This window comes from Oryza glaberrima, chromosome 12 (assembly GCF_000147395.1).
Source record: "Oryza glaberrima chromosome 12, OglaRS2, whole genome shotgun sequence".
NCBI lineage: Eukaryota > Viridiplantae > Streptophyta > Magnoliopsida > Poales > Poaceae > Oryza > Oryza glaberrima.
In genome coordinates, this window is record NC_068337.1 from 7,023,882 (window position 1) to 7,040,969 (window position 17,088).

The window sequence follows — 17,088 nt, forward strand, 5'->3', positions numbered from 1 at the left end:
GCATGCGCCGGGCGGGTTGGCCGGCCACCTGTAATAACTCGTTTTGGCAGACCGTAAAAACCACATCTGTAGTAGTGAATATACGTATGGCAGAGAGAATTAAACATTGCAACTAATATTGTAATTAATCAGTGTGCAAAGGAAGACCATCTCTGATGAACAATGCCACAAATTACGTTTCCAATGTTACCTTTACTTACGGATCATAGGGTGATCGATCGACATAACTGTATGTTTAACCATTCAGTTACACTCTCTTACTATCATGCAAAGCAAACCTCCATTAAAGATGGGGCAGCATTCTTTACGTTGCTTGTACTAACACATGCGTACTCTAGATATTAAGATCCCATACGGTAAGAAAATTATTAACAACTTGTATATATTAACCTCATCCGCCGGCCATGTCCTCCGCCGCATACTACGCCGGGCTCGTCGCCGGCACACCACCTCCGTCGTGTCGCCCTGGCCGGCTCCGGTGGTGTCAGCCGCCGGCCAATAACCTCGTCTCATCAGGCAATAATTGATCAAAGCTTTTAGTATATATAGTCTTGAAATCTTATATTTCTAATGTATATAAAAATATTTACGATTTGGTGTATGAATATGACATTGCTTGATTTATCACGAAAAAAATACATTAACATAGTTATATTTTTATTAATTTTATGAATATATGATCAGAAAAAAAATGATCACAAACCTATGCACTGGAGACTGTGTTTAATGTCTTAAATGACAGTTGAAACAAGAGATTAGCAATACCTGTGGGGCATATTATTCTTGATTTGATAAACAAATAAAGAACTTTGATGTAGGTAGAAGAAGCCATCAAGCAATTAGGGTCACCAATGGAGTGAACATGGATAGCCGGGCAAAGCTTGCAGCCCCAGTTGCAGTGGTCACTGGAGCATCTAGAGGGATTGGAAGAGCCATCGCTGTGGCTCTTGGCAAAGCAGGGTGCAAGGTAATTATTTCTAGTCTGATATGTTCAACAGTCGAGAAACCAACAACCTTGATTACTGTTGTTATTCCTTGAAAAGGAACAATAACAAATTTTCTTCTTGTCAGTCTTCTAGTTTTTTTCTCAGTTACTCATCTATACTTGCACAAATATATGAAATTGCAAGTTCAGTATAAGGCCTTGCAAGCTCAGGTTATTGCATTTGCTGCAAGGCCTTATACTGAACTTGCACTCCCTAAATTTACTACAATCTTTTATTTTATTTTATTTTCATGATTCCACCTTAGATTTGTTTTTATAATTTTGGTGAAAATCCACGAAATCAAGTAGAAGTTTTTGACTAGATGCTCCAATAACTATTTTGTTATTTATGATTCACCTGAAATTTTCTTAAATATATATGAGGAATTGGTAGCAAAGAACATAGGTCAATTGAAGAATTAAAAATATAGAAGGTACAATGAAACAAATTAACTTATGTAAGGCTTTTGTTTGTCTAAGGTGATTGTGAACTATGCCAAGTCAGGTATGGAAGCTGAAGAAGTGTGCAGAGAGGTAAACTAAATCACTCATCCTAGTTGATCTTGATGCACTGCCATGCCATGTTCTGCCTCCTCCTATTCTGCATAACAACTTGCACAATGTATTGTTCTTCCATTATTCAGATTGAGGAGTCCGGGGGCACCGCGATCACCTTCTCTGCTGACGTCTCCATCGAAGCCGAGGTCGAATCCATGATGAGAGCCGTGAGTATGCATTTTCGGTATCTTTTCTATGGAAGGGCTTCCTTTCGAACGGAGGAATTTTACGAGAATCGAACTAATCCATGTGAAAATGCTACAAATTCCTACTTTTCAAAGTACCCCTGACATTTAGTTATCCAATTGACTACATGGGTTGATTATTGGGTGCTGTTCTTTCTTTGAGTATGTTTGCTACAGGCAATTGACACTTGGGGAACACTAGACGTGCTGGTGAACAATGCAGGTTGTGTGAGCAATGCTAGTTCTGGATTGCATTTCTACAACATTTTTTGGTGGATTTTAGATGGAATTATGACAAGCTAGGTGTGTACTGGTTCTGAGCAGGGATCACAAGAGACGCACTGCTGATGCGGATGAAGCGGACACAGTGGCAGGAGGTCGTCGACGTCAACCTCACCGGCGTCTACCTCTGCGCTCAGGTAAGTTTACTTGATGATCTTCCTTTGCCACCTACCTCGTACTACCTCTATCCCAGAATAAGTTCATTTTTTATACTGTGTATAGCCTATGTCCAAATTTGTGTACAAAAGTAAACTTATTCTGGGACGGAGTACCAAATTTGATCTTGCCCATGAGCTTCAGATTCTGCCTGCTGTTCTTTCAGGCTGCGGCGGGGGTGATGATGATGAAGAAGAAGGTTGGTACTCTGCAAATCCCTGGATGGGGATGAAAAATCTGACATTTCTGTCCTGAGAGGAGCACTTGCTATGAAATGAAGTTGCACAGCTCCTTTGTTATGAATGGATAGTAGATTATCTCATTTTGTGAAATTGTTCAAGGCCACAAACGAGTGAATTAACTATTGCAAGGTTGATAGTTTGTTTTTAAATAAGTACTCTAAGGAACTTACTTATGGAAAGTTTTTTGTGAAAACTGCACTGTTTAGGAGCTTGGAAAGCATGCTCATGATAGGCCATAATCCGATAGAGTTCCATTGAAGATTTTGGTTGTCTGATTTGCTACAGGGAAGGATCATCAACATCACCTCGGTTTCCGGGATCATCGGCAACATTGGGCAGGCCAACTACTGCGCTGCCAAGGCCGGGGTGATCGGTCTGACCAAGGCCATGGCCAGGGAGTACGGCAGCAGAAACATCAATGCAAGTACTCAGCTAGCAGTGATCATGACACTACAACTGCAGTCTGAAGAACAGAAGAAACAAGATCTGAAGCACTTGCTGATTGAGCTTGTGCCAAACTTGGCTTTGCAGGTGAACGCCGTTGCTCCTGGCTGGGTGACCTCCGACATGACCACAAAACTAGGCGACAATGTCGAACGGAAGGCGCTCGAGACAATACCGTTAGGTTAGTAGCAGATTAGCAGCATTGTCTGCACTGGTTCTGAAGAAGAAATTCTGAATTTCGATTTGTTTTTGCTGTTTCTGATGCAAATTTCAGGACGGTTTGGCAAACCAGAAGAGATAGCCGGTCTGGTGGAGTTCCTTGCCGTCCATCCTGCTGCAAGCTACATCACTGGGCAGGCAAGCACAACTGCAGAAAATGGTCTTCAGATATGTGATCAAATGAACATGTTTTGAGAGATTAAGTTGCTTAATTTGTGATGGTGCAGGTGCTGCCGGTTGATGGTGGCCTGTCAATTTGAGACATCAGCAACAAAGTTCTGATTTGTAAACTAAATGAATGTAATAGACTCTAAAGATATCACGATGTTTTTTTCTTGAAAATCAGCCAAGTGCACTGAAACTTATGGTGCTTATAAGCTAAAACTTGAAACTTAAAACTTAGTTTTGAAGTTGATTTTATGGTTTTTTTTATCATAGTTTATTTTACAACATTTGTTTTTGAATCACTCAGGACACACACATAAAAGTACTATAAGCATAGAAACGATGGTGCTGTTAATTTTCTACTGATCCGGACCTATCAGAAAGAACGAGCACCTCATTTCCATATCATTCAGTTGGTGAATCAGACAACTTACGAAGATCCCAAAAACTCGAGCAACACAATTCCAAAAGATCAAGCATCACAATCTCCAACTCGGCAACTCCTACCAAACAAACATTACCAAAATTGGCTTTCTTTGCATCGGGACAATTTAACATAGCACTAGCTTGAGTTGTAACCCACCCAAACCTTGAAAATTCTAGAGGTTTCTCCATGACTTGACAGCCCTCATTTGTCACAAGTGAAAACTGCTGCTCCTCCAAATTTCAACCATAACCTTATTAAGCCTAATCACTAAACGTCCAAAATACACCAAACTACCATTCCTTACATCCACTTTGGACGTGACAATTCAAACAAAGCTCTGCCTTTTACAGTTGCCTCAAAATTCAGCAAGAACGTCTGTCAAACAAATCATAGCCAATCTAAAATTATATAACCATTATTTTTTTTGTGAATTTCACACAACTTCAGTAGGTCGAAAACTATCGCTGTCAGAATATGCAGGAGTTTGCAGGAAGGATATGCCTTGAGAATAAAACTCTAGCCATGTCAGAAAGCGAGTGCTCATCATCTCACAGCCAATCCAACCAAACCAATCCTCTCAATCTCAATCCCACACGCAACACCAATCTTTCTTCTTCCTCGCCGCCACGGCCGGCGTGGCGTGGCATTGTGCAGTTGTGATCGGTCGAACAGGTGGTGGGCGGCAATGGCGGCGGGCGCGGAGGCGGCGGCGGAGTCCATGTTCTTGCCGTTCTTGGCGATGTTCGCGGCTATATACCTCGTCGGGTACCTCGTCGTGTTCCGGCGGTGGGGCGGCGCGCAGAGGGCGGAGGCGTCGAGCTGCTTCGCGTCGTTGTTCCACGGCACGCCGGCGGCGGCGCTCGCGCTCCGCGCCGTGCTGTCCAACCCGCGCGGCTGCTGCGTCGCCGCCGGCGACCTCGCGGCGCCCAACACGCGCGCCGACGAGCTCGCTCTCGACTTCAGCACGGCCTACTTCGCCGTCGACCTGGCGCACTACCTCGTCCTCCTCCCCGGCGAGCGCCTCTTCGTGGCGCACCACCTCGCCACGCTCTACGTGCTCGCCACCTGCCGCGCCGCGGCGCGCCGCGGCGCCTGCGCGCTGCTCGCCATGGAGGTGCTCGCCGAGGCAACCAGCCTCGCGCAGAACCTGTGGACGCTCGCCGGCATGCGGCGCGCCGGCTCGCCCGCCGCGGCCGCGGCGCACGCGTGGCTGTCGCTCCCGTTCTACGCCGCGTACACCGCCATGAGGGCGGTGCTCGGGCCGGCGTGGTTCGTGAGGATGGTGCGGTTCTACTACGCGTCGGACGGCGGCGGCGGCGGCGAGGCGTTGCCGGCGTGGGCGCGGGCGTCGTGGACGGTGGTGATCGGCGCCGGGATCGTGGTGAGCGTGCTCTGGGTGAGCAACCTGTGGCTGGAATTCTTCAGAGAAAACAAAAGAAAAGAGAGCAGCAAGGAGCAGTGACTGCATTTCTGCACTTCTGTTGAATTTTTTTTTGCTTGATTTGGATGGATGCAATTTTACAGGATTTTCATAAGAATCAAACTAATTCATGTGAAATTCTTGTAAGATCCCTTCGTTCCAAAGTATACTCATTTAGAACATTAGGGCTTTTCTTTTCACGATTTTTGCATAAATTAAACTGATTCTTACAATGCTCGTGTGAAGTTTCTGTATTTAAAAATGACCTTATTTTATTTTTGTGCTCTGTGACATCCTTCTGAAACATCATAGATAACCATATTTGGACAACAGTTTTCAATTGAACAGGGTACCCGTATCATAGTCTAAGGATTTGACAATGAGCTAACTCGAATGCAAATGCAATTTTGACCAATTAGATAATGCCTAGAATTGTCGTGGTTCACAGTATATCTGTAGCTAGGGATGAAAACGGTCAGAGTTGATAGTATCTCTTTGGAAACAATGTTTGGTTGGTTGAGAATTAAACATATTTATCAATATACCGCTAAAACAAACTAGAAAAACAATTTTTATATATAGCTAAAAACATAAACAGTACCACTTATACGGAAATTACGCTCAATTGGTCAAGAATTTCCGTGACCATTTTCAGCACAACCACTATTTCCGAAGTCATCCAATTCTCCACCTCTAACAAAAGCATTGGTATTGCACAATCATCCTTGAACAGAAAATAGCTGCATATGACTGAAACTTCAATTCAAGATTTCTTTTCCCTCGAAACAGAGCTAACAAATACAAGGTGACAAGGCAGGATGTACCAAAAAAATGTTAAGGGAAAAAAAAAGACGCCGACACTAAAAACTTTTTTTTGGATAGGACAAAATCCCGGCCCACACCTCTGGAAAGACCAGAATTTAGGTCCATTTAAACAATGCATAATAATCGTGTTGCACACCCAGAAGGATCCAATAAAAGAAAGAAAAAAAAAGAGCTAATGGCAGATACCAAAAGAACCTTTTTTTTTGTCATCCATGAACTACCAGAAGTAGGCTTGTCAACACTAAAAAAAGAGCCATTTCTGACCAGTCCGTTGCATACTGAATTAGCTAATCTGGTCAGAGTGAGCAATTGGTTATACCATATAGTAGACACGTGTAACACAAATAATGAATTAAAAATGTTTATCTGCCCATACACTTGTTAGTTCCATAAACAAAAAGGTAAAAAACACAAAGACGTATTTGATAACTTAATTGATCAAGTAGCTTCCTGATTCTTATTCACAATGGGATGTGGTCATGTGGAACAAGATCAGAACAGTTGTTAGTTCACAGTAAAATCACCTTGTTAGCAGAAAATGCTAGTACCGTACACTACTCCAAGAATAATCACAGCAAGGATAACGCAAATGAACTGATTTTCGTTGACCAATTAACAGGTTGTCAAGGAAAGCTTACCACATAAAGAACCATGAAGAATTTCGATCCTTTACTGTTGAGCAGTAAGGGGTGTGTTACATAAGAAAGGAAGCTTTCCTAATTCTCATCAGCCTATAAATTGCGGCATTCGGAAAACTAGATGCGAATAAGGGAGGCGCTTGTCTTGTCTGTGTCCTCGTTGTAGTTAAGTTCTACAAATGTGCCTCCACCAATGCCCTTTGCTAATCTCCCAGGGTTCATGCAAATAAAACGCTTAGGTTCTTCGCTACTTTCATCGAGGGAAAGCACCTGTTGAAGTGTAAATCATTTCATTTGGAAAGGAAAAAGAAACAATAAGTGACATGTTTAAGCTCCCTGATGATCACAACTCAAATTTATGCATATCAATTTAAAATTCCAATAACATTTCTTGTCACAATTACCTTCACAAATGGAGCAAGGTCAGAAGGAAGCAGGAGAACATCAGGAGCTGATGCGATCTCCAGTGCTCCGTTAGCGAGTGAAAAGTCCAAGGGTACACCAGCAGGAGGAGGATATAAAGGGTAATAGCTATAGGAAGAGTACTATATCAGAATCCATTAATAAAAACATCTGCCCTGAGTAGCACCATTATCAAGATATATGTAATTACCTTTGTTGCTTCAATATGTGTGTGCAAATTCTACCAATTCTGTCACCATGCTTTTCACCAGGTGGCTTGCGAGAAATTTCTTCACCGCTCAGATGTTTCAGGATATCCATTGTGCAGCAGCCAAAGTGTATCTGGAACACAAGTAATACAGCTTAGGAGAACTTCTTATATAGAATAAGTTCGTCCTTAATATGGATGATATGTATTCAGCACAGACAAGTTCCAAAATTAGGTAAATAAATATCTTAGTAGGCAAACACAATAAAATTGTGGTTCCCTTATTTACTATTCATTGCCATGATCATTATGTGTCAGTGACATTTTTGAACTAAAATGTGAATAAAGGATTATGTGAATTTTTAATGGAAAACAAGGAATAACCTGATTTCTTAGCAGAATAGCACAAATGATTCAATAACCTAGGGATGCCATTTGTAGACATTTTCACGATTAGAATACATGTACTTTGCCTCTGTAATAATTAAAGTATATATCACCACACAATCATTTCTTTCATTTGGATACGGTACAGTACCTCGTTACAACTGAATAGGCTTGGATTAGCCAGACAAGTAATCTGCATAATTTGTGAAACCATTTCAGAACAAGGGAATTATTATCAAATATTTCGCAAGAAAACAGATATTATCACAAAGATCGTATTACTACCTGATGCGTGATGTCTTCTGGTAAATTCAAGTCAAATGCAGGCTGCAGGCAGCAAAAATACAGTTATGTCAAGCATGTGAAAGCAGCATCAAAAGAAGGCTTAAATAATAATAATCATAATAAGCTATCAGAGAGATAAGCTGCAGAATGCCAAGATATAGGATATTTTTAGGCCAAAAATGTCATAGATGAATAAAAGTCATGTGCCTAATAGATAATGAAAAATGGCAACCTCTTCATAATTGCAAATTAGACAAGACAAGCCTGGCTCTGAATGAGGAATTACACACCTGGGGAAAAACAAAGTCATGGTGGGCATCACGTACGGATGGAATAAGAATCACACGAACATTGTGCCCCAAATACTGGGTGAAGTCTTGAAGCTGGACAAAGACATCAAATATAAATGTTACTCAGTTGTGTATTTCATTACCTGCAAGCATGAAATCTTCTGTGGTGCCTACCTTTCTCAGAATTTCGAAAAGAAATATGTCCTGAAAGCTCTGATCAACAGCTCCCTTTTTTATTTCAGGATGATCAGAGTCAATAAAGGGTCCCATCTGCATCCAAGACACATCAATTGGTACGGAGTGCCAAACATATTAAATTGCTTCAACAAGATTCAAATGCCTCACCAATATAAGAAGTTGAGGCTGCTTACGACTGGCATAAGATATCAATTCTTGCAAAGGTTCAAACAACAGATTATCACTCGTTGTATAGGGACCTGCTGCAATGACCTATAAGACATATGATACCTTCAAACATGAGAACAGTAGCTTTGATGTTCCATTATCATTTCACAGTGAATCAAGTATGGTTGTTACTTGTTGCATTTTTTTTGTTACTTCTTAAGATCCATGGTTTTATTATTCAACTCTACACTTTTAGTGGCTACCTGAAATTAGAATATGTAAATGAAGCATAACGAACTATATAGCAACAAATATAGGAAGCAAAAACTAATTACTAACTTTAACAATAAGATGTACAGTGCCCTAGTATTATTAAAACCTCCTGTGTTATTGACAATTTAATTAAGCTAAAAGAAAAGTGAATAAATATCAATAAGCTAAGAAATTTATCAATACGCATTGATCATTGGATAAAAGGGCATGTATCCAATTGTTTTCTCAAATGGTAGTAGGAACTAACTGATGATAACACTCTTGATACAACGTCAGAACTTTGGTTGCCTTCACTGTCAACAGCTTGTTTCTTAGCACGAGGCAGTTGAGCATCAACAAAGTTTGGTATGGAATCATTCAACTTTGACACAACAAAACAATGCCCGCTAGGATTGTGGCCTTGAATGCCAACGACCTGTCATTCAACTCGGTATTAATTTAATGTAATTGATAATAAATATGAGATATGAACAGAATCAGATACCTGCCCAGGAAACAAGGAAAACCGGTCTACATCCTTCAAGTCTAAGCGTACACGCTGTCCCCTGGAGTGCTCAACACTAAAAAGAAAAATCTCATTTAGTTAGCATAAAGAAGAAAGGGTGATGAAATGTTGTTTTCCACATGAACGAGTTTGAGAATCAACATTTACCTGCCTTGTAGCAAGATAGATTTTTCATTTAGATGACCTTCCCCATCACAAATTACCATGCCAACTGAAAACATACTCTCCTAAAAATAAAAATATATAATTAGATATGCTTCCAGGACAGGGATGATGATGAGTTCAACCAGTAAAGTTCAGGTGGCATGTAGTAACCTCTGAAGCAAGGGTAGCATCTGCAGGTTCTCCACAAAGCCCAGATGCAGAAAACAAGCTTCCAGACCTCCTTATCCTATCTTCCAAATAATTAAACTGGAAAGCGAAAGATAATTAAACAAGCAGTTGTAGATGAAGATTGAACAAACAATTAAGAATTGTCCTTACTCTATCTTCTATTCTGTCATACATGAACCTACAACCTGGTTCAGGCTGTGAGCGTTGAACTTGCAAGGTACACCTTTTACTAGGTTGAACTCTTCGAATTACTTCATCTTCTGTGGATTCAATCTCGTCTTTACTTGGCACACTAGCCACGTTATCAGAATTAAGAACATACTGTTGAGTAAATTTATTTACTCGTTGAGAGAACGGGGTAATGCGGTCGCCATTTGTTTTGGCCAATCTGCTGGATGATGGCCTATCAGTGGTCAGTGGGGTAAGCTCAGAGTTACACGACTCTCCATTGGGCTTTTCCTGTTTAGTGCTTGGTGTGTCAAGGAATCTCTCTTCATCTGTGTGTGTACTGCTCAAGAGCCTGCAAAAATTACTTGTATATTATGATTTCACTTAACATTGAACAATGAAATAACAAAATACTCTTAAAGAAATGCACATTGGTGAAGCTGGGACATGGAACTGACATGTCAACATCATTACTAGAATAAATGTGAAGGCTTGTTTCTTCTTTTATAATCCTGTCTTTTACTTCATTTTGCAGGTGTGACAGAAAACCATCCAGATATGAGCTTTCAAGCTTTAACCCATTCAATTGCCTGCAAAAGTCAGTTTCTTCAGTTTTGATGCATCACGTAACAGGAAACAGAAAAAAAAAGTTACTTTGCAGTGGTATAATTGCGAGACGTATGATTTTTCAGCTTAAAATAAGAATTCAGAAAAGCTAATGGTACATCATGAACTGGTAAATAATGAGAAACATTACCAGAAAGCTACTGCCACTCTGGCCAGTACTATTACTTCATACTGCCTTAAAAAGGGTTACAAAATATCTGGCAAGCAGATAAAGTTCATTGCTCCCTAAACCATTATCTAGTACTACTTTCTAACCATTTTCTTTCCTATAAGGACAAAATATGGACACCAGAGTTATATGTTGTTGTGCCTCAACCAAAAGTGGAAACAGGATCAGAACTGCATGCTCCAGAGAACCGGCTGCAATAATGCAATCACATCACGTAGGGACTCCTGCAATATGCCGTATATTTCTGAATCTCATTTCTCCCTTCTATGAAAAGTATGAACCAAACTTGTTGCATACTAAATGGCAAAGAATACCAAGCTGGGTACGATCGCCACTTCTTCAGAACCCGCGCACCAAAATAGTCTAGGTACCAGATATTAACACTCTAATAGGATGCACCTCCCAAAAATTCTAGAGCTACAAGCTTGTTTCAAACAAAAATAAGAACATTAAAGTTTGACACTCTCCTGGTGGAACAGGCTAAGAATATGCATCCCAATTCAGTGGAGCTGACCTGTTGAGGTAGTAGACCTCCCAGTTGGAGACGAGATCCGCGGGGCTCATCTTGTAGTTGATGCAGTAGGTCAGCACTGCACAAACCACACAGCAACGCGCACCGCATCATCAGCGCCCATATCGAAATACCAATGAACCGAAGAATCAAAAAAAAAAAAAAGAAGAAAGAAAATCAGGGGAGCATGGGGGGCATGCGCGCGTACGCGTGGAGAGGATCTCGGCGGCGGCGCCCGGGTCGGCGCCGCCGATGGAGAAGCCGTTGCTCTCGAACTCCGCGCGGATCTCTTCCTCCATCGCCTCCGCCGCGTCGCGTGTCACCGTCGTTTGCCCGGGTCGGCGGGGATTGGATTCTGGTGGGGAGAGGAAAAGGGAGAGAGAGAGGAGGGCGGGGATTTGGGGGAGACGAGAGGATTTGGCGGGAACGGGGGTGAGGCCAAGAACCAAAATGGCGGGAAAAATTTTGCGGGAAAGAGCAAACCCTAGAAAATTGTTGGGCGACGGCGGAGGGAAGAGGTTATTTTCGGATTGGGCCGAACTGGGCTTTAGAATGCCACGGCTAGTTTGTGGGAGGAAAAGGTTCACTTTAGATCCCTCGTCTTGACGTCGAGTTAAATAAAAAAATCATCCCTATATAACGTATCTCTAATCTTACGAATATTGGTCATATTGGTCCCAAGGCCAATGTGAGTAAATTTCCCTCTGAGTTATATATTTTAACCAAAGTTTCGGATAAACCAATATTTTCACTTAACACCGTATATCTTTATCACTTTTTGGGAAGTTTATCAGGGTTGAGCATACGAAGGGAATATGTGAGAAAAGCTAATCCAGGTGCTCAGTGATCCATAGTATTATAGATAAATATATTTAGAGAGTCAGTTTCTAGCAAACCAAAAACGATTTTTCAGCTGATCAGGAAACAAAGATGTGAACATGTTTAAAGAACAGTACAAATTAATCTACACAAAGGGGAAAATGAATAAAAATGAAATACAACTAGAAATTAGTTGGTTTGATACCACTCACACTAAAGAATAAAAAAAAATATAATGCTTGTTCAGTACTGGGTTGGGAACTAATTCCCACGCACGTAAAATAAGTTTCTCATTAGCGTATGATTAATTAAATATTAGAAAAAAAACTTGAATTCTATAGGTTTTTTTTAAAAAAAGGTACCATGCACGAAAAACAAGGGAGTCGAATGCAACTAATGTTTTGTCTTTTTATATACATGATTCACTGTGTAAAGTGTATGAAGTTGTCTAACATATTTTCATGCTATGCTTATTTCTAGTACAAACCGCAAATTAATTGTATTGGTTGAGGCCTGGTTTGCTGTGAAATTTTGGTCAAAACATGTGGTCTAACGTGAAATTTAGTCTATTGAATATTGGTAGCATTTCACCACGTATTTAATTACATATGGGTTGTAACTTAAAATGGCTCTTTTTGTTTTTTTTTCTCTATGTCCAACTCTTGTTTGTAGCCCTAGCTACATAATTTACTTTATTTGTTTTTGGAGGGGGGGGGGGGGGGGGGGGGTTAGTATCTTTGAAGTCCAGTCCCAAGCAAAATTAATTAAGGCCTTGAATGGAGGATTTCTAGATGAATTTCTTAAAGGCGTTAAACTAATTCCTATGAAAATATTGTAAAATTTCAATGTTTTAAAGAAGCCCCTAACCTTTTGACAAAGGAGAATATTGTCATTTTTTTTCTTATTGTTCCAAATTTCCAAATGAGGCATATTCAAAGTGAGCAATAAGCATGGTTATAAGATCTAGTCTTCTCCGGCAACAACAAAATTTTGTGTCTTGCCCACCTTCATCTTTGTAGGCCTTTGGTTTTGAATCTCGAAACCTGGTATGTTTCCATGTACCAATCCTTCGATTGGTAGTTGATACACATATATAGAGTTGAGATATCCCATATTACGCATTAAATACATTTATTAAGGCCACATTGGCCATAAGCTATCAGAGAAATAGCAGTTGAAACCGAAGTAGTAGTAGAGCCCACGCAACGTGCCCACAAGCAGCTAAATGAGATCACCACAAGGGATCAGGTCTTTTGTGATGAAAAACTTCATCACTAAAAGGCTGTTTCTCATCACAATTACCCCCTTGTGACGAATTTTGGAGTCGTCACTATGTTGTCACCACTACTGGCGTCACAAGTAGCATAGTGATGATTTTTTTTTCATCACAGATAATGGCTCTGTTTGTGATAATCCTATCGCAACTAATAAGCAGTACATTAGAGATGGTATCGTGGTCACAATTACAGGAGACACTAGTGACAATAGTGCCCTCACATATGTGAACGTGTAGTGATGGAATTTTTTTCTCACAATATTGTCGACGGTTAGTGCTGGTTTGCTTGTCACTACATATTACTAATTACCGATAACTCACCATCACAAATATACCTTTGCTAATAACTTTTCTCACATATGATAGGGTTTTTGTGATAAGATATTAGTTTATATTGAGAAGTAAAAACCACAAGAAGTAAGATATATTGTGGTGAAATGACGTGTTATTTGTTGCGAAAACTGGTCATTCTTTACAAATGTAGTAGTGACCAAGCTAATATGTATATGTGACAATACCTTTATCACATATGAAGTAATGCATCAGTGGAGAAAAAAGGGTATTGCTGTAAGGAAAACTTTTATCACTAAAAAAATAAATATCCAGATGCAAGTTTTATATATGTGACTAAAGTCTTGCCACAAACAACACGTCTTTTATGACAATATCCAGCATGTGAACAATGACAAAATCTAATGATGAAATCTCCCTGCATGGAAAACTAATAAGCAGCTCATTAACATTAACAAAGCTAATACTAAAAGCTTAGCTTGGCTCAGCTCGTGAGCTGGTTCATTAATAAGCATATGCTCATTATCTAAAAAAAATTAATAAGCATATGCTATATTAGATGCTAGACATCTGACAAAATCATGTCTCTGCCATAGGGTATCGTGGTCTTGTGATAATAATATGTTGGAACACATTGTCTGCTCTGACGGCATAGCACGTTTTAGCAAATTATCATGATACTGTAATTATCTCCATTTTTTATAATTAAAAAATATTTATGGTTTTAATATAAAAAACAAAAATAGGCTAGAGGGCCACGCCGAATTGCTTGTTTTTGACCTCATAGGATCACCGCCCATGTCGCTTGCCACCGCACATATGACGGAGCTAAGAAAAACTGTACAACAAACTTACAATGGATAAATCTTCCATGCCCGCCTATAGATTAAATGTTGTGTACCAGTGCTTCCCGCTAAATTTCCAATTTCCCTCGTTGTTTTCTTTTGTTCCCGCAATTTTTCGGTGGAAGCTGGTACCCTTCAAAGGGCTATAAATAGTCATCGCAAACATCTGGAGATAGTTGGAGGTACTGAATCTGACCTAGTAAGCACTTTTGGGGGAGCAACACAGTTGATAATCTAGAGGAGTTAGGATCTGGGGTGGTGGCAAGTAAAGCTGCAACGGGCATAGACTTGAATATTGCGTCTGCAGGTGGAGATGATGGATCAGGAAAAACATGCAGGAAAGCTGCTAGATGCATTGACTTGAATGTCATGCCTCAACTAGAAGACAAGGAGATCCAGAGGCAATCTACTTCAGCTAAACGGAGGATTGATGATGAAAGCAATCGAGATGAAGAACCACGCAAGAAAGCTGCTCGGGGCATTGACTTGAATGTCATGCCTGACCGCGATGATGAAGAAAACAAGAGGCAATCTACTCTTGCAGCATTGAAGATTGATTTAAACGAAAGCCCTGTACATGAAGGAGAACCGCAGAAGGAACAAAACATTAGTCAACTCGATGAGAACACAAAAGCCTTTATATCTGAATTGAGGAAGATGTATTTTCCTATTTTTGCACGATTCGATTATTAGTACTCTCCATCTATTTTATTTCATATTACATTCTGTTTCATATATGTTCAAATAATTGAGTCGTGATCTATGTATCCAATTTCGTGGTGATTGCATCTATAAGAAAAGTATTTTTTTAGGCACCAATATTCTTGTATTGCAATTATTTCTAACACATTTATGTGACGTAGATTTATTGTTCTGTTTCCCTACATTTGTTGGGCTCTTATTCTGTTTCCCCACTTTATCCCCAGCGTATATTTTCTTTTCACCTAGTTGGATACATATTCTGTTTCCCTACTTTATCTCCAGAGTAGATTTGTTTTGACCTGCTGGTATATATATGTACCTGGACGCATCCTCCATGATGCCCTAAAACATCATAGACTGCACAGTACAAGCCTGAGATTGATTCTTCAATTGACGCCGTCTAACTTTGTATGGTATCCCTTTTCTTATTATTAGTTTTTGCAGGTAGTTGTTTATTCTTTTCGCAAAACAGTATTCCTCAACTTTCAATGTGAGGTGATAAATTTCATGTTTCAACTATAGTACTAGTGATGTTTATGTGCATATATCGTTACATACTTGTCCAGCATATACAATTTGTCTCGTTTACTATCATGTTTGCAAGCATATAAAAGAAATCGCGTTTACTATCAGGTTTGCAAGCATTTTATTCCCATGGACAAAAGTTGGATGAACATCAATAGAACTCTTCCTCAATATCAGGATGGAGTTAATCAATTTATTCAGTTTGCATTCAAAGATTACAATGTGGATAAGTTGCTTCGGTGTCCATGTAGAAAATGTAGAAATAATCACTTTGCTAATCGGAATGAAATATTTGAGCATCTAATGATTCATGGAGTGAATAAAGACTACACAACATGGGTTCATTTTGGAGAAACCATACCAGAATCTGATGAAGATGCAAATAGTGAGATGGAAGATTGTCACGACCGGAAATAACCCAACGGGCGTTCCTTACATGCGTGCATTATTCCTTGTCCCAGGAGGCAAGATACACCAAAAGTTGATACAATTCAGAGTTTAACAAGCGGAAGCGTAAATAGTTAATTTATTACATGGGCGGAGAAGGCCCAGCACACAAGAAGACAAACGAAAAACAGCGAAAGACTAGAGCGACGACCACAGGCGCTTGACGGCAGGCACGAGCTAGACACCAAAGCCTTCATCTTCCAGGAACTCCTCTTCTGGGTTTGGGAAAAATTGAGCAAGACTGAGTACAACCACCGTACTCAACAAGACACACCCACAAGTGCAGAATAAATGCAAGGGAGTACAAGGGGGGTTATAATATAAGGGGTTAGGGTTTGCAGTAAACAGCATTAAAAGACACTTAGTTGCTCAAAGCTATTTTGTAAATACGATTCTAGAGCTATACAAGATTATTAATCAAGGCCGTGAACCCACACGAACCTGCCTTAACCCAAGGCCTACGATGATTCAGACCGAACTGGCAACCCGACCCTGGGTCCCAGCTCGTCCCAAGCCAACCCAGGCCAACCATTCCACATTTTAGTTGTTAAGCAGGTTTTAAGAATTAAAACACTAACTTGGGTACATTGCTCGGCTTGCCCATAACCGAGGGCGCGGCTATTCGAATAGGTTATGCTCTGATCAGAGGTGTACATCTTTACCCACAAGACACATCTTCTTCACGTGTAACCACGTGCCACATACCACCACGGTATACGGACGGAAGACGTGACATAGTTTCCAACTCATCCTAGCCATAGACAAGAGTACCGACCCAACCTCACCTACGGCCGGGACCTCCGGGACAGGTAGGCAGGACTGAGCCCCTAGCAGCAGGGCACCGGCCCTGTGCCATGACATCTCGACTATCGGGCCGCAGCTCGTGTAGCCTTCATTTGCCCTAGAGATGTCCATCGACCCCTGACTTCGTCCATCTCCATCCGTGTACTTTTGTTTATAACCAGACTGAGCCACAAACTAAGCCTTACCCACTAGACATGTGGAAGTACGGAAGTGCTTTGCAACAGAGGCCCGAAGACCGGTCCTTATATGGCCGAGGTGCTACCATCAAAACCATGCACCCCGAGCCCAGCCTAAAACCATTTTGAGGGTTTGAATAGAGGGGGAGGTGTG

At 40.7% G+C, this 17,088-nt stretch overlaps 3 protein-coding genes across 5 annotated transcripts; 2 read left to right on the top strand and 1 right to left on the bottom strand.

Annotated features, from left to right (window-relative positions):
* The first annotated feature begins 390 nt into the window (after nucleotides 1-390).
* LOC127757724 (3-oxoacyl-[acyl-carrier-protein] reductase 4-like) lies at nucleotides 391-3,725 on the top strand. Of its 3 annotated transcripts, none has more exons than XM_052283291.1 (11): nucleotides 391-516; nucleotides 819-967; nucleotides 1,466-1,519; nucleotides 1,630-1,714; nucleotides 1,892-1,951; nucleotides 2,053-2,147; nucleotides 2,333-2,365; nucleotides 2,694-2,828; nucleotides 2,940-3,033; nucleotides 3,145-3,209; nucleotides 3,299-3,725. In XM_052283291.1, exons 1-11 carry the CDS (start codon nucleotides 405-407, stop codon nucleotides 3,329-3,331), a joined length of 915 nt encoding a protein of 304 aa, XP_052139251.1. In that variant the 5' UTR covers nucleotides 391-404; the 3' UTR covers nucleotides 3,332-3,725. The 3 variants fall into 3 exon arrangements, with proteins under 3 accessions (XP_052139251.1, XP_052139249.1, XP_052139250.1); XM_052283289.1 differs by having other exon boundaries at nucleotides 3,127-3,209; nucleotides 3,299-3,723; XM_052283290.1 differs by having other exon boundaries at nucleotides 1,630-1,710; nucleotides 1,906-1,951; nucleotides 3,127-3,209; nucleotides 3,299-3,720.
* Nucleotides 3,726-4,222: 497 nt separating this feature from the next.
* Nucleotides 4,223-6,369, top strand: LOC127758219 (TLC domain-containing protein At5g14285-like). The gene has a single exon (XM_052283843.1). The coding sequence runs from the start codon at nucleotides 4,349-4,351 to the stop codon at nucleotides 5,123-5,125; it is 777 nt and encodes a 258-aa protein (XP_052139803.1). The 5' UTR covers nucleotides 4,223-4,348; the 3' UTR covers nucleotides 5,126-6,369.
* Nucleotides 6,370-6,489: 120 nt separating this feature from the next.
* On the bottom strand, nucleotides 6,490-11,463 carry LOC127758218 (uncharacterized). The gene is made up of 16 exons (XM_052283842.1): nucleotides 11,258-11,463; nucleotides 11,053-11,128; nucleotides 10,201-10,332; nucleotides 9,725-10,094; nucleotides 9,557-9,652; nucleotides 9,389-9,468; nucleotides 9,221-9,296; nucleotides 8,984-9,151; nucleotides 8,464-8,568; nucleotides 8,293-8,388; nucleotides 8,119-8,211; nucleotides 7,829-7,870; nucleotides 7,695-7,736; nucleotides 7,160-7,290; nucleotides 6,951-7,077; nucleotides 6,490-6,816 (listed from the first exon to the last, which is right to left on the bottom strand). Exons 1-16 carry the CDS (start codon nucleotides 11,346-11,348, stop codon nucleotides 6,664-6,666), a joined length of 1,878 nt encoding a protein of 625 aa, XP_052139802.1. The 5' UTR covers nucleotides 11,349-11,463; the 3' UTR covers nucleotides 6,490-6,663.
* Between the last annotated feature and the right edge of the window lie 5,625 nt (nucleotides 11,464-17,088).

Bases quoted from the DNA above. Each gene is read 5' to 3' on its own strand.
- LOC127757724 (XM_052283289.1), top strand. From the start codon at position 405: ATGTCCTCCGCCGCATACTACGCCGGGCTCGTCGCCGGCACACCACCT. The intron at 1,520-1,629 runs GTAAACTAAATC...TCCATTATTCAG, and splicing joins CTGAAGAAGTGTGCAGAGAG to ATTGAGGAGTCCGGGGGCAC. The intron at 2,366-2,693 runs GTTGGTACTCTG...GATTTGCTACAG, and splicing joins TGATGATGATGAAGAAGAAG to GGAAGGATCATCAACATCAC.
- LOC127758219 (XM_052283843.1), top strand. From the start codon at position 4,349: ATGGCGGCGGGCGCGGAGGCGGCGGCGGAGTCCATGTTCTTGCCGTTC.
- LOC127758218 (XM_052283842.1), bottom strand. From the start codon at position 11,348: ATGGAGGAAGAGATCCGCGCGGAGTTCGAGAGCAACGGCTTCTCCATC. The intron at 10,333-11,052 runs GTCAGCTCCACT...TGACTTTTGCAG, and splicing joins GAGGTCTACTACCTCAACAG to GCAATTGAATGGGTTAAAGC. The intron at 7,737-7,828 runs GTAGTAATACGA...CAAATTATGCAG, and splicing joins CAGAAGACATCACGCATCAG to ATTACTTGTCTGGCTAATCC.